General features: G+C 47.6%; 1 protein-coding gene across 1 annotated transcript in view; it reads left to right on the top strand.

Annotated features, from left to right (window-relative positions):
- The window catches only part of LOC123516930 (sacsin-like), a 27,919-nt gene extending 17,469 nt beyond the window's left edge, over positions 1-10,450 (top strand). Inside the window, 2 exon segments of the mRNA XM_045276714.1 lie at positions 1-7,537; positions 9,190-10,450. The exon segment at positions 1-7,537 is cut by the window's left edge and continues 1,589 nt beyond it. Coding sequence (XP_045132649.1) covers positions 1-7,537; positions 9,190-9,480 — 7,828 coding nt within the window. The 3' untranslated portion in view covers positions 9,481-10,450.
- The last annotated feature ends 1,966 nt before the right edge of the window (positions 10,451-12,416 follow it).

Raw genomic sequence — 12,416 nt, 5'->3', positions numbered from 1 at the left:
GCCACTGTGCCTGGCAGACCTTCCCCCAGGGTTTTATCGTGAAGGTCACTTCCACTGCTTCCTGCCTCTGCCAGTGAAGACCTTCCTGCCGGTGCAGGTGAATGGGGTGCTGGAGGTGGCATCGGATCGCACCAGCCTCCTCACCCAGACTGAGGACGATCGCCATGCCCTCAGCTGGAACGCCACACTGCTGGGGGACGCTGCAGTGCAGGCCCACCTGGGGCTGGCCGAGGCGTTGAGGCAGTTGGGGCTGTCTGCTGGGAGTGAATACTATTCCACGTGGCCGGTGGTGGGGTGTGGTGGGGGTCCCCTGGTGGAGGGTCTCACCACAAGCTTTTACAACACCCTGCTGGAAGAAGATCTGGAGTTGTTCCGGTGTGGTCGTGGTGAGTGGCACCCGTTTTCACGCTGCCGCCTCTTGGAGGATGACTTCCTGCAGGTGCCTGAGGTGGGAGAGGCTGCCTTTGAATTTCTAGAGGCTTACTTGCACTCATGTACTGAGGTGAGGATGGTGAAGCTACCCGGGCACGTGCAGGCTGGCTTTGACCGGCAGGTGCTGGCGCAGCACACCATCACCCAGGAAATGTTCTTCCAGCAGTACTTCCTTCCCCACCTGTCAGAAGGACTGGTGAATACTGAGAAGAGGGATCTGCTCACAATCCATCTCCTAGAGAGTGGACACTATTACATGTGGCTGCTCCGTGCCCTTCCCTGCATACCTACCCAGCCGCACGGTATCCCCAGGCTTCCCTGCGAACTTGTCAGTCCAGAGTCTAGAATCGCCAAGATGTTCTCTGTAGAAGATGAGAGATTCCCAATGAAGAACTTCTTGAATCCCATGACAAGATCAGCTGCTTTGAACAAACTGGGGATGAGCACACACAGTCTTCCCCAGGAACTGGTGGTGGAGCGCGCTCAGAGTGTGGCTGGTCTGGCCCGGGCCTGCCCCGAGTGTGCCAGACACAGGGTCTCCGAGCTGCTGGACTATATATCGATGCAGGATTCACAGAAGCAACAAGAACTCGCTCACCAGTTAAAACCTGTTCCATTTTTACCAGTTATGGCAAAGCCAGAGGGATGGAGTGTTGTCTGGCACAAAGAGTGCCCAGCAGGGGGAGAGCCACAGTGGTGCACCAGCCATAGGGAAGCCACATGCCAAGGCCGCCGTCTGCCGGTGGTGGTGGAGTGTCCCCCAGCCTTGTGTCTGGCAGCATTCAGCCCTCTGGTTGGCAGCTTCCATGCTCTGCTTGAAGAGTCTTTAAGGAGACCACCTACAGAAGTGTTGAAGAAGCTTGGGGTCACTGTACATGCTCACGACTTGCCTCTGGTGTCAGTGGTGAAGCAGTTGTGTGAGTTCAGCACTGCTACTGCTGAGAGGGATAATGTCCTCATGTGCCATGCTATATATGAACACCTGGAACATTTTATCACGCTTACAAGGAGGGAAAAAACTTCAAACAACATCGGCGAAGTAAGAAAACTGCGAGACAAGAAGATCCTGGCCACCACCCACGGGTTTGCAGCGCCAAGACTGTTTGCGGTGCAGGGCGAGAGCAACTGTGCCCCGGACTTGTTTTCAGCACGCATGGAAGGGCTGGAGAAGTATGAGTGCCTGATGGAGACACTCGGCATCAGAGAAAACTTTGATTATGAGGCCGTGATGGAGGTGATTCAGAAGAAGAGGGAGACCTTTGCAGACAGGAGACTTGGAGACAAGGACGTGCTGCAGGTGTCCAGGCTGCTCAACGTGCTGTTCCAGGTGAGGGACAGCAGTGCAGCACTGGAACAAGTCCTTCACTTGCCAGACAGCCAGGGCTTACTGCGCTCCACCCATGACCTCTGCTTTGACGACGGGGCGGAACTCAGCTCCGGCCAGTTCCTGTGCCTGCACCCCAGCATCAGTGTGTCCCGGGACATGAGCAAGTGGCTCGGCATCAAGTCCAAGACCAGGAAGCGCCTATCAGAGTCGTCCAGCCGGCTGCGCTTTGGCCAGAAGGAGCCCCTCACCACCCGCCTGCGGAACATCCTAGCCGAGTACCCCTGCGACTCGGGCATCATGAAGGAGCTCCTGCAGAATGCCGACGATGCCGGGGCCACGGAGGTCATCTTCTACGAGGACTTCAGACGCTTGCCAGACCAGAGACTGTTTGACCCCATGTGGGCACCCTTACAGGGGCCAGCCCTGATTGTGTTCAACAACAAGGGTTTCACTGAGCAGGACCTCCAGAGCATACAGGACCTGGGGAACAGCAGCAAGAGAGAGGACCCAGCAACAACGGGGCAGTACGGCATTGGCTTCAATGCTGTCTATCATCTGACTGACGCCCCATCCTTCCTCACTAAAGGTCCTCGGGTCCCCAAAGGTGAGACTCTGTGCATGTTTGACCCGCACTGCTGGTACGATCCCTCGGCCACGCCAGAGTACCCCGGCGTGCAGTTTGTCAACCTGACTGACCTGCGGCAGGACCATCCAGACTCCTTCGTTGGGTACCTGGAGCAGCACTTCCCGCAGGAAGGCACCATGTTCAGGCTGCCCCTGCGGACGAAGCAGGACTCGCTCATATCCAGTGAGATCCCCAAGGAAGGCGATGTGTGCAGGATGCTGAAGGAATTTGAGAGGCAAATGCCACACTGCTTGTTGTTCTTGAGGAATGTGAGGAAAGTGTCCATCAGGAAGGTGTTGAGTGACGGCCAGTGTGAGGAGGAGTACAGCGTGCAGGCCACAGTCCCTAAGAGCAGCAACCTGCCGGTGCTCACCCTGAAGCATGGGGATGACCGGGAGGTGAGGGACCCCTGTGCCCTGGACATGGTGAGGACCTCTTACACCATGAGCATACAGGACAGCAGGGGAAGAGGCAGCCAATGGCTGGTGGTGCAGCAGCTTGGGGTGGAGGAGAAGGACAGTCTGCCAGAGATAGTGAGGGAAGCCTTCAGTCTCAAGACACTGAACATGCTGCCTCATGGTGGGGTAGCCATCTTGCTGGCCACAAAAAACCACCAGCCCTGTGCTAGTGACCCAAATGACATGTTTTCAACTTCCTGCTACTTGCCCCTGCCTGCCAAGTCTGGACTGCCATTCAGCATCAACGGACACTTCACTCTCAACTCTTCACGACGGGACTTATGGACGGGGCGTGGGGACATGAAGGGGCTGTGGAACGAGTGGCTGCTGAAGGAACTGCTGGTGCCGGTCGCTGTCTGCGCCGCCGAGGAGTTCAGGAGTCTCCTGTTCCACGACAACAGTGATGGCCACATGACGGAAGACCAATACGCCAGCAAGGTGTGGATCTTCCACCGTGTGCTGCCCTTGGCCTCGCAGGTGCATGGTGAAAGATGGGAAAAGTTTGTGAAGTGGTTTTATGAGCGGGTTAGAGATAAGGAACTTCACTTCTTTGACTCTTTCATCCCAGAAACAGACCTGCCACCACCACGAACCACATTTTCAGGGTGCTCACTGGCCACACAGAGAGGAGAACCTGCACAGGAGATTAGGAAGGGGCATCTGGTGTGGCATGCCTTCCACACCTCCAGTGACCACTTCCCTGTGTACTTCACACCGGTAGCAATGGAAGACAGACACAGACACAGTCAGCAGGTCATCGCCGACATCTTGAGAAGGCTGGGCATGAAGGTGAGCAGCGAGAGGATGCGCCACAGGCTGGCAGCTGCCGACCAGGAGTTCCAGTGCCCTCTGCTCAGCCCGGATGTGGCCCTGACATTTGTCAAGTCCTGGGACCAAGACATCAGGGACTGCTGCAGGCCGTGTGTGGGCAGAAAGGTGGCCAACACACCCTTCCTGAAGTATGCCAATGTTCTTAGTGTCTTGAAGTACGTCATGGGAGGTGAGGGCTTCTCAGACGCCAGCGTGGACAAGTTGCCGCTGCTGGTGACTAACGACGGCATGCTGGGGTGCTTCAGCATCCAGGAGCCAGTGTTCTTGTCCTCTTTCTGTCACCTCTTGCCTGAATTTGAATTTGGGAAGGAATTTACATTGCACAGTTATGTGGCGGTGATTGAAGGGGCCAGAGACAAGTTTGAGCGTGTGGTGAAGACCTTCACCCCAGCAGACCTTGGGGAGCGCCTGCCATGCATCCTGGATGCTGAGCAGTGCACGGCCAATGCCAGACTTCCTCTCCCAGACTTGAAGTGGCTGTTGAACCTCTGGGAGTTTGTTGTTCAGTATGTTGAGAAAGCCTATTGCCAGGAGAGAGAAGTGGACTGGGCACAGGCCAAACAGTACATACTGAGGACTCTCGGGAAGTTTGCATTTTATCCAGTGGAAGAAAAAGGGCAGGTGTTTGTCATCCCCATTGCAGAGGCCTGGCAGGTGCTTGATGTGTCAGGTAACATCACAGACTTTAACAAGCTGCCTGTTCCAGTTCCATTTTCTGTGGGCAGCAAAGATCACATGGGTGGCAGTGTACTGGGTATGGTTAGGAGCTATTTGTTGCCTGCTTGTGAACAGAAGCCAGAAAAGCCATATATACCCACTCAGTTGCAGCTTGCGGCAACACTGAAAGATCCTGCTGCTGTCTTGCAGCTCCTTGACTTCCACCGAGAATCAGTCAATATGTTCTTCCAGGTGTGTGGTCAAAAACCTGAAGACAGAGTTGTGATTGACGAAATGCTTGACTACCTCGGCAAGCACTGCAGCAAGTGTTCACTGTCGGGCAACAAGATCCGGGCCCTGCAAATATTTCCACACCATTCAGGTCGGCCTTGCACTCTGCAGGGCAGGAAACTCATTGTTCTTGAAAAATCTGTTCTCAATTTGGAAGGGTTAGAAGGTGTCTGTTCTGAGCTGAGTCTACTGGTGGTCTGCAAGCCGGACTCAGTCAGCATGACTGATCTGTACAAATACATTGAACCCAACTCTCTGCTTGAGGAACTACAACTGTACGCAAGGGTCATCCTGCCCAACATGAGGTTGCTGAATGAGACTCAGAGGATGTTTTACCTCAAACACCTCAACAAAAACCTGCCGTATGACTCAGAAAGGGAGTGGAATGTGGCCCAGCGGAATGTTGTTGATACTCTGAGGTCGTGTCCCTTCGTTGAAGTTGATGGCACGCTGAGAACTGCTGACCAGTTCTATGATCACAATATTGAAGTGTTCTGTGTGATGGGGCTGGCCAACCTGCCCGAGGCATGGAGGAAGTCAGAGTGGCACCGCCTGTTGAGGCTGGCAGGGCTGGTGCACCACGTCACCCCTGACATGTTTGTGGGATTTGCATCATCACTGTCACTGGGAGATGAAAGTGTCGAGAAATCTAAAGTCTTGTGTGACTATCTGTATGATCATCATGAAGACTTGCTGCCAAAAATCTCAGAAATTGTGGACATACAGTTTCTGGTCCCCACGAAGTATGACAAGCTGGAGGCACTGCTGCCACACCACCAGACACACTCTGGCTTGCTGGCTTTTTCAGAAGGTGTCAACCCAAAATTTGCCAATATCATTTGGTCAACTAAGAGTTTGCTTCCATCATATGCAACACAAGTTGCAAAAAAACTACAGAAGCATTATGGCAACCAGGTGAATGTGGAGAGCCCTCCTGCAGCAGACATTCTTGAACACATAGTGAAGTTCTGTTCCTCCATGCAGGCCACTCCAGAGAAGTCACCTAAAGTTGTAGGAAGTGTGATGGAAAGTATATATGAACACTTGTCACAACCAGGAAGGAGTGAAGTGCAGTCCCTAAAGGAGAGAGACGTCCCCATCATCCACATCCCAGACCACAGCGCCTTTGTCTCCACCAGTCATGTGGTGAGCAGCCTGGAGGTGGAGATCTTGCCTTACCTCTACAAAGCGCCGGTGGTTTATGGGAAGTTCTTTAACGTGTTTGCAAGACTTGGGATGCCAGAAGGTGCCACTCCCAACACCTACGCTCATGTTCTGGAGATGATCCACGGGGCCAGCAGGCAGAAGAAACTCCATGCGGAGGAGGCCAAGCGGATGAAGATGGCCCTCGAGGGACTGGTGAAGGACAGGTACAAGTTGAAGAATCTGTCTGTGCCTGAGCTGTACTTGCCAGCCCAAGATGAGACTCTCAGAAGCTCCTCTCAGATGTTTGTGGCAGACAATGCTAAGTTACTGGTGAGTGTTCAGAAGGCATTCCGTGAGCCTATCTTCATTGGTTTCAAATACCTTAAAATTCAATTTGACGACTACTATTTTGTGAAGGAATTACCCAAGAGACTGCAGCCAAAGTTCCTGTCAGAAGCTTGCAAGATAACTCTGCAGCAGGAAGGAATGCAGGAGGAGCCTACAATGTTACTTTGGGAAATAAGAGAGCTGCTTCAGTCGGAGGAGTTCAAGCTGGGTGTTCTGAGGATCATTCACCACTACAGGCTGCAACACGGCAGTGGCCTCACAAAAGAGGAAAAGGAAGAAGTGTCGTCACTGCTGGCGAAGGTGACGGTGAGGCAGGTGAATGCCATCCAGACCACTCTCACTCTGCTCAACACAGTCATCGGCCACCAGAAGAGAATGACCTTTATAGATGTAGATGGTGAGGAGGACCAGAGGACTTTGACTCTTTACCTCTCTAAGAGGATCCCACAAACAATGATACCCAATTCTCTTTGGGATGCATATGTGAAGGTACTGTGCAAGTGGGAGATTCACAACATGAGGGAGTTTTCAGACTTGTTTGCCTGCTACGGGAAGCCCCATGACATCCACAAGTATCTGGATGAGAGGGGCATCAAGGAGTACAACGCCGACATGCCTGTGCGGAGCCTCTTCAGGAGTGATGTGGGCACCTATCTGGAGGACCACTTCCTGCCCCTGCTGGACAACAGCTTCTCAGAGTTCCACGAAAAGGAGATAGTCTGTATGAGGAAGTACTTGTGTGAGAACAGAGGAGCAGAGCCAGAGGACGAGGATGCAGAGGAGAACAACATCTTTGTGATAGTGGAGGTGGTGAGGCTGGTGGAGAAGCACCCCATCTGTAACATGGAGAACATCTACCAGGTCAACACCAGCATGGGTCCGCCCTGCCTGGTCACCGTCAGGGCACACCAGCTGTACCGCTTCGTGAGGAAGGACAGCGATGCTTCTCGGCGGGAGTTTGAGAATCCTGAAGACATCTTCAGGAATATAAGAGAGGAGCTGAGGAGGATCTGGCAGGTGGAGGACGAGCAGGAGAGGCGGCACCTGCTGAGGCGCCTGCAGTTCAAGTGGCACCCCGACAAGAACCTTGAGAACGTGGAGCTGTGCACGCAGGTGATGCAGTACATGATGTCCCTGGTGGGGCGGCTGGAGCGTGGGGAAGACATCCCAGAGGAGGAGGACCCCACCAACCCACCCCAAGCACCCCCCAGCGCGGCCTACTCCCACTGCTTCCGTCCCCCGCCCCACCGCTACATGAACCGGAATAGGAACAGAAACAGAATGGCTCCCAACCAACCCAGGCAGCCCAGGCCAGACCACCCCGAGGCCCACAAGTGGTTGAGGCAAGCCCGCAGTGACCTGGAGGCTGCGGAGGCTGTGGTGGAGCAGATGCCTTGGTGGGCTGTGGCCATGTGTTACCAGGTGAGTGGGGGAAGCTGGCTGGCTGGTAGGATAAAAGGATGAATGAGTGGCTGGCTCCATGATGACACACCACACATGTCAACAGTGTTCAAATGTTTGCCTCACACTGCCATGAGTTTGTTAGTCAATCAGCCATAGGAAGCACAGTTGCCAGGCACAGTGCTCACCAGAGTGCTCAAGTTATGTGTCAAATTACCAGAACTGTTTCTTAGAGTCTTGCGGTTTTGTGGTGTTTGGGTAAACTGTTGTAGGCCTTATGGCTCCTTGCAGCTTCCTATGTCTTCAAATTCTGTTAACCCCTTCAGTAGTGTGACTCATTTTTACTCTCAGATTTGTGTATAATTAGACCATTTTATTGACATTAGGAAAGGTCTATGGGGGGCTGAAGATTAATAGGTAGTCTTCACTATTTTAATTTCTTCAGTACTGGAACACATTTTTACTCTTGAGATTTGTGTACAGTTAGATCATCAGTACTGGGATACATTTTTATCATAAGCTCTGTGTACAATTAGACCATTTTATTGATATTAAGGACTGTCAATGGAGGTCAGAAGATTAATGGCCACAGTCTTTACTATTTTAATCTCTTCAATCCTGGAACATTCTTGCTTTGAGATTTGTGTACAGTTAGACCATTGTATTGACATTAGCAAGGCTCTATGGAGGTCAGTAGATTAATGGCTAGTCTTCATTACTTTAATCCCCACATAAGTTTCTGAGGCTGTATAAAATCACTAAATAGTCACCAGAATGAATATGGAAATGCATTCTAGTACTGAAGAGGTTAAAGAGTTGAGACGTAACCACCACACTGACTGACACTCACAGCCCCACAGCCCCCCATAGAGAGAGTCACACTTCCAGGGATGTATTAGGAAACTCCGTGTCAAGGCATAAAGAGATTGATGGTGGTCATGTCAGGGGCAGCTGTGTGCAGGCGTGGCACTTAGACTCACTGCAGCTGTCCCTTGTGTTGTTACTGGGGTATGTATTGAATCTGGGGGTCCTTTTTCAGAAATGGTTTGCTCTCTCAATGACTATTTTCCAAGGCCACAGATATGACTAGCAGGATTTTCAAGTGTGTTTTCTCTAGTTATTAATGTAGAAATCTTGTCACTGCCTCTAGAACCATAAAAATTTGCTTTAAAATGCTTTGCTCTTTCACCACGACTATTTTCAGAGCCACAAAGATGATTAGCGGAGTTTTCAAGAGTGTTTCTCTAGTTAATAATGTAGAAATCTTGTCACTGCCTCTAGAACCATAACAACTTGATTATAAATGCTTTGCTCTCACCACGACTATTTTCCAGGGCCACAGAGATGATTAGCGGAGTTTTCAAGAGTGTTACATCGAACAGAATGTTAATTTAGTGACTGCCACTAACTCAATTTGCGATAGGACAGTGAAGGATATCAATAGATCAGCAATCAGAGTACCCCTGGAAATCTTGTGAACTCTTGAGGGTTCATGAATCCCAGCCTCTATTTAGTAATGTAGAAATGTTGTCACTCTGCCTCTAGAACCGTAAAAAGTGCCTAAAAAAAAAAAAGTGTGAATTTAGATATAGCCATTTGAAATAGTGGAGGTGAAGCACAGAAGTGGTTGAGAATAGGAGCCTGAGAGTAATGCAAGTCTGATTTCCCTCCAGGCTGCTGAGAAGGTCCTGCTGGCTGCCCTCTTTGCACAAGACAGAGAGGAGGCATCGCGTAGAGATGGAAATGGCCCACTGGAGAGATCCCTAACCCAACTTGCATTTCTGTTAGACAACCACCACGCTACTCAGCTGGCCAACACCATTCAGCAAATCACAGGAGAGTTTGCAGCAACTCTCTACCCAACATTCCAAGGCTGCCCCAGGGATCGCTTCACCCGGGGGGACGCAGACCGGGTACTGCCACCTTGCCGGGAACTGCTGCAGGTGCTGGGGGAAAATATTTAAGGTGTGGTGATGCTTTTCTCTTTTTTCCTGTTTCCCTTCTCTCTCTCTCTCTCTCTCTCTCTCTCTCTCTCTCTCTCTCTCTCTCTCTCTCTCTCTCTCTCTCTCTCTCTCTCTCTCTCTCTCTCTCTCTCTCTCTCTCTCTCTCTCTCTCTCTCTCTCTCTCTCTCTCTCTCTCTCTCTCAACATGGGTTTTATTATTTTAGTTTAGTTTAGTGTTTTTTTAACCAGTGATGGAAGGGGTAATTGAATGGCTGTGAGGGGGGAATAGGGGGTTGATTGAAGGGCTGTGAGGGGAGACGGGGTAGGTGTGGGTGCTCCGTGTGTCTGTAGCCTTAGTAGTGATATCTCAGTGCCCCAGGAGTGTCAGAAATTGTGATGTGAATTACTGAAGATGAATTGTGATAGACTGTTTGTGTGTTAAGGAGTACTTAGTGTGAAGTGAAGGTGAACTGTGGGGGATAAAAGATTTTGATATATATATTTTTTTTTTTAAGGGCAAAGCTGGCCAAGGGTAACAAAGGCAAATAAGATAAGATAAGATAAGAAGACACTCATCTGCTAGTATTATAGAGTTACTGTCAAGGTAAACTTTTTCTTTTTTTTGCACACTGCTATAAATTTGGTGTAATCTCCATGTGTCTATGCAAATTAATACTGTAACAAATTGATGGTAACTGCTATTTCTATACTAACTATTTGTATGTTTGGGGTGTACAAGTATAGAAGTAAGTAAATTGTGTGATAACTATGCACTAATGATAAACTGTGTGTGATGATAGAATGAGTTCATCACATTAATCTTGACCCTTTTTTGACCCCTTCAGTACTGGGACACATTTTTACCTTGAGGTTTGTGTACCATTAGACCATTTTATTGACACTAGTAAAGGGTCTATGGATGTCAGAAGGTTAATGGCCACAGTCTTCAATGTGTTTAATCCTCCACATGAGTTTCTGAAGCTGTATAAAATTATCAAATAGTCACCAGAATGAATGTGGAAATGTGTCATGGTACTGAAGGGGTTAAAAAAAATTGCTGTGATCTATTGTTAACCCCTTCAGTACCATGACATGTTTCCATATTCATTCTGGTGACTATTTGGTGATTTAATGCAGCTTCAGAAACTTGTGTAGGGATTCAAATAATGATGACTGGCCATTAATCTTCAGACCTCCTTAGACCCTTCCTAATGTCAGTTAAATGGTCTTATCCTACACAAATCTCAAGGTGAAAATGAGTCCCAGTACTGAAGGATTGAGGTAAAAAAAAAAAAAAGAAAAAAAAAACAATGCTGATAACCAAAGTATTACAGTATATAGCATAGCATAACATTATTTTGTTATTAGAATATATAATGTATTTGTATGTTAGGAATCAAAGGTGTTAATAGTAATTCCGAGACAAATATTTGGTAACCTGCATTTGTGAAAGATTTAATTCCTACAGGTGACAATATGAGAATAAAACATAAGTTATTTCCACTTATAGAAAAAGAGGAAAAGCAAAGGAAACAAGGTAGTGGAAGGTGGAGAAACATAGAATAATGCACTTGTGATTGATAACTTTATTGTAGTAGTGAAGACAGTAAAGAGGGGGGGGTGTCATGTCAGCCCCCACCCCTACACATTGTAATTGTTGTATTAAGTATTCACACAACAGCGCATGTCACTCTAAATTACTGTGCTGTGTTATGCTGTGTCTCCATCCAGTCTTCAGAAGTATATTTACACCTTGCTTCTCTCTCTCTCTCTCTCTCTCTCTCTCTCTCTCTCTCTCTCTCTCTCTCTCTCTCTCTCTCTCTCTCTCTCTCTCTCTCTCTCTCTCTCTCTCTCTCTCTCTCTCTCTCTCTCTCTCTCTCTCTCTCTCTATTATCTATTACTACTATTATTATTATTATTATTATTATTATTATTATCTCTCTCTCTCTCTCTCTCTCTACTACTATCTACTCTCTCTCTATTACTATTACTATTACTATTATTTTTACTTTTCCCCCCTCTACTCTTTATTGCAAGGCTTAATGGAGTGCGTGCGTGTGTTGTCTTTCTCTACCAGTCATTAAGTATAATTACTTGTGTTTCTGATCTTCCAATAGTGTGTTGCATTAAAGTTTTTTTTTTTTTTTAGAAAGTGTGTTGCAATTCTATTATGAAGAAATTGTATTAATTCTGTATTAGTCATTGAAGATAAAAATATTTATGGATTGCTTTTCAAACAATGATATTCACGTTGCATGTTTTTGTATCACTCATTAGAAAGAATTACTTGTTTTTATTCTACGGTTATTAGTTTTGTTTTAATGCTGTGTTGATATTTTAAGTTTGTATTAGGCTGTGTTATATCAAGTTTGTATTATGCTGTGTGGATTTTTTTTAAAGTTTGTATTAGGCTGTGTTGATATTTTAAGTTTGTTTTATGCTGTGTTCATATATTTTTTTTTAAAGTTTGTACAAGTCTTCAGTTTAAGTTTTTATAAGTTTTGTATCAGTCGCCGTGGAATTTTTGTTTACATATTAAACTGTGTTGATATTACAGAAATTAATTATTTGTACGTGGTGTTAATTTTGTATTGGTTACTATTGGAAACAAAAAAATATATATTGCACGTGTTAAAAATATGATTTATTGTCTTGTTTTTTATTGACCTGGAATAGTCAGTTAATATCAGTAAAATGCAATATTGTTTAGTACTTCGAAATAATAATAATAATAATAATAATGACCAATAAGGTGGATATGTGAGCGATTATCTAAAGTAACCCATCCCTTTATTAAAGCAAAAAAAAAAAAATATAAACCACAAAAATAAATTAAATCTGAAAAAAAATAAATAAAAAATATCCGAAATATCGACAAATCAAAGAAAACCAAATACAGGAAAGAACTCAGCAGTGATTGGCCGAGAGGAAGTCACGTGACCAGGGAAGAGCCAATG

The sequence above is a fragment of the Portunus trituberculatus genome, chromosome 6 (assembly GCF_017591435.1).
Source record: "Portunus trituberculatus isolate SZX2019 chromosome 6, ASM1759143v1, whole genome shotgun sequence".
Lineage (NCBI taxonomy): Eukaryota > Metazoa > Arthropoda > Malacostraca > Decapoda > Portunidae > Portunus > Portunus trituberculatus.
Note: the sequence above shows the minus strand (reverse complement) of the source record. Positions and strands in the feature narration are given on the sequence as shown.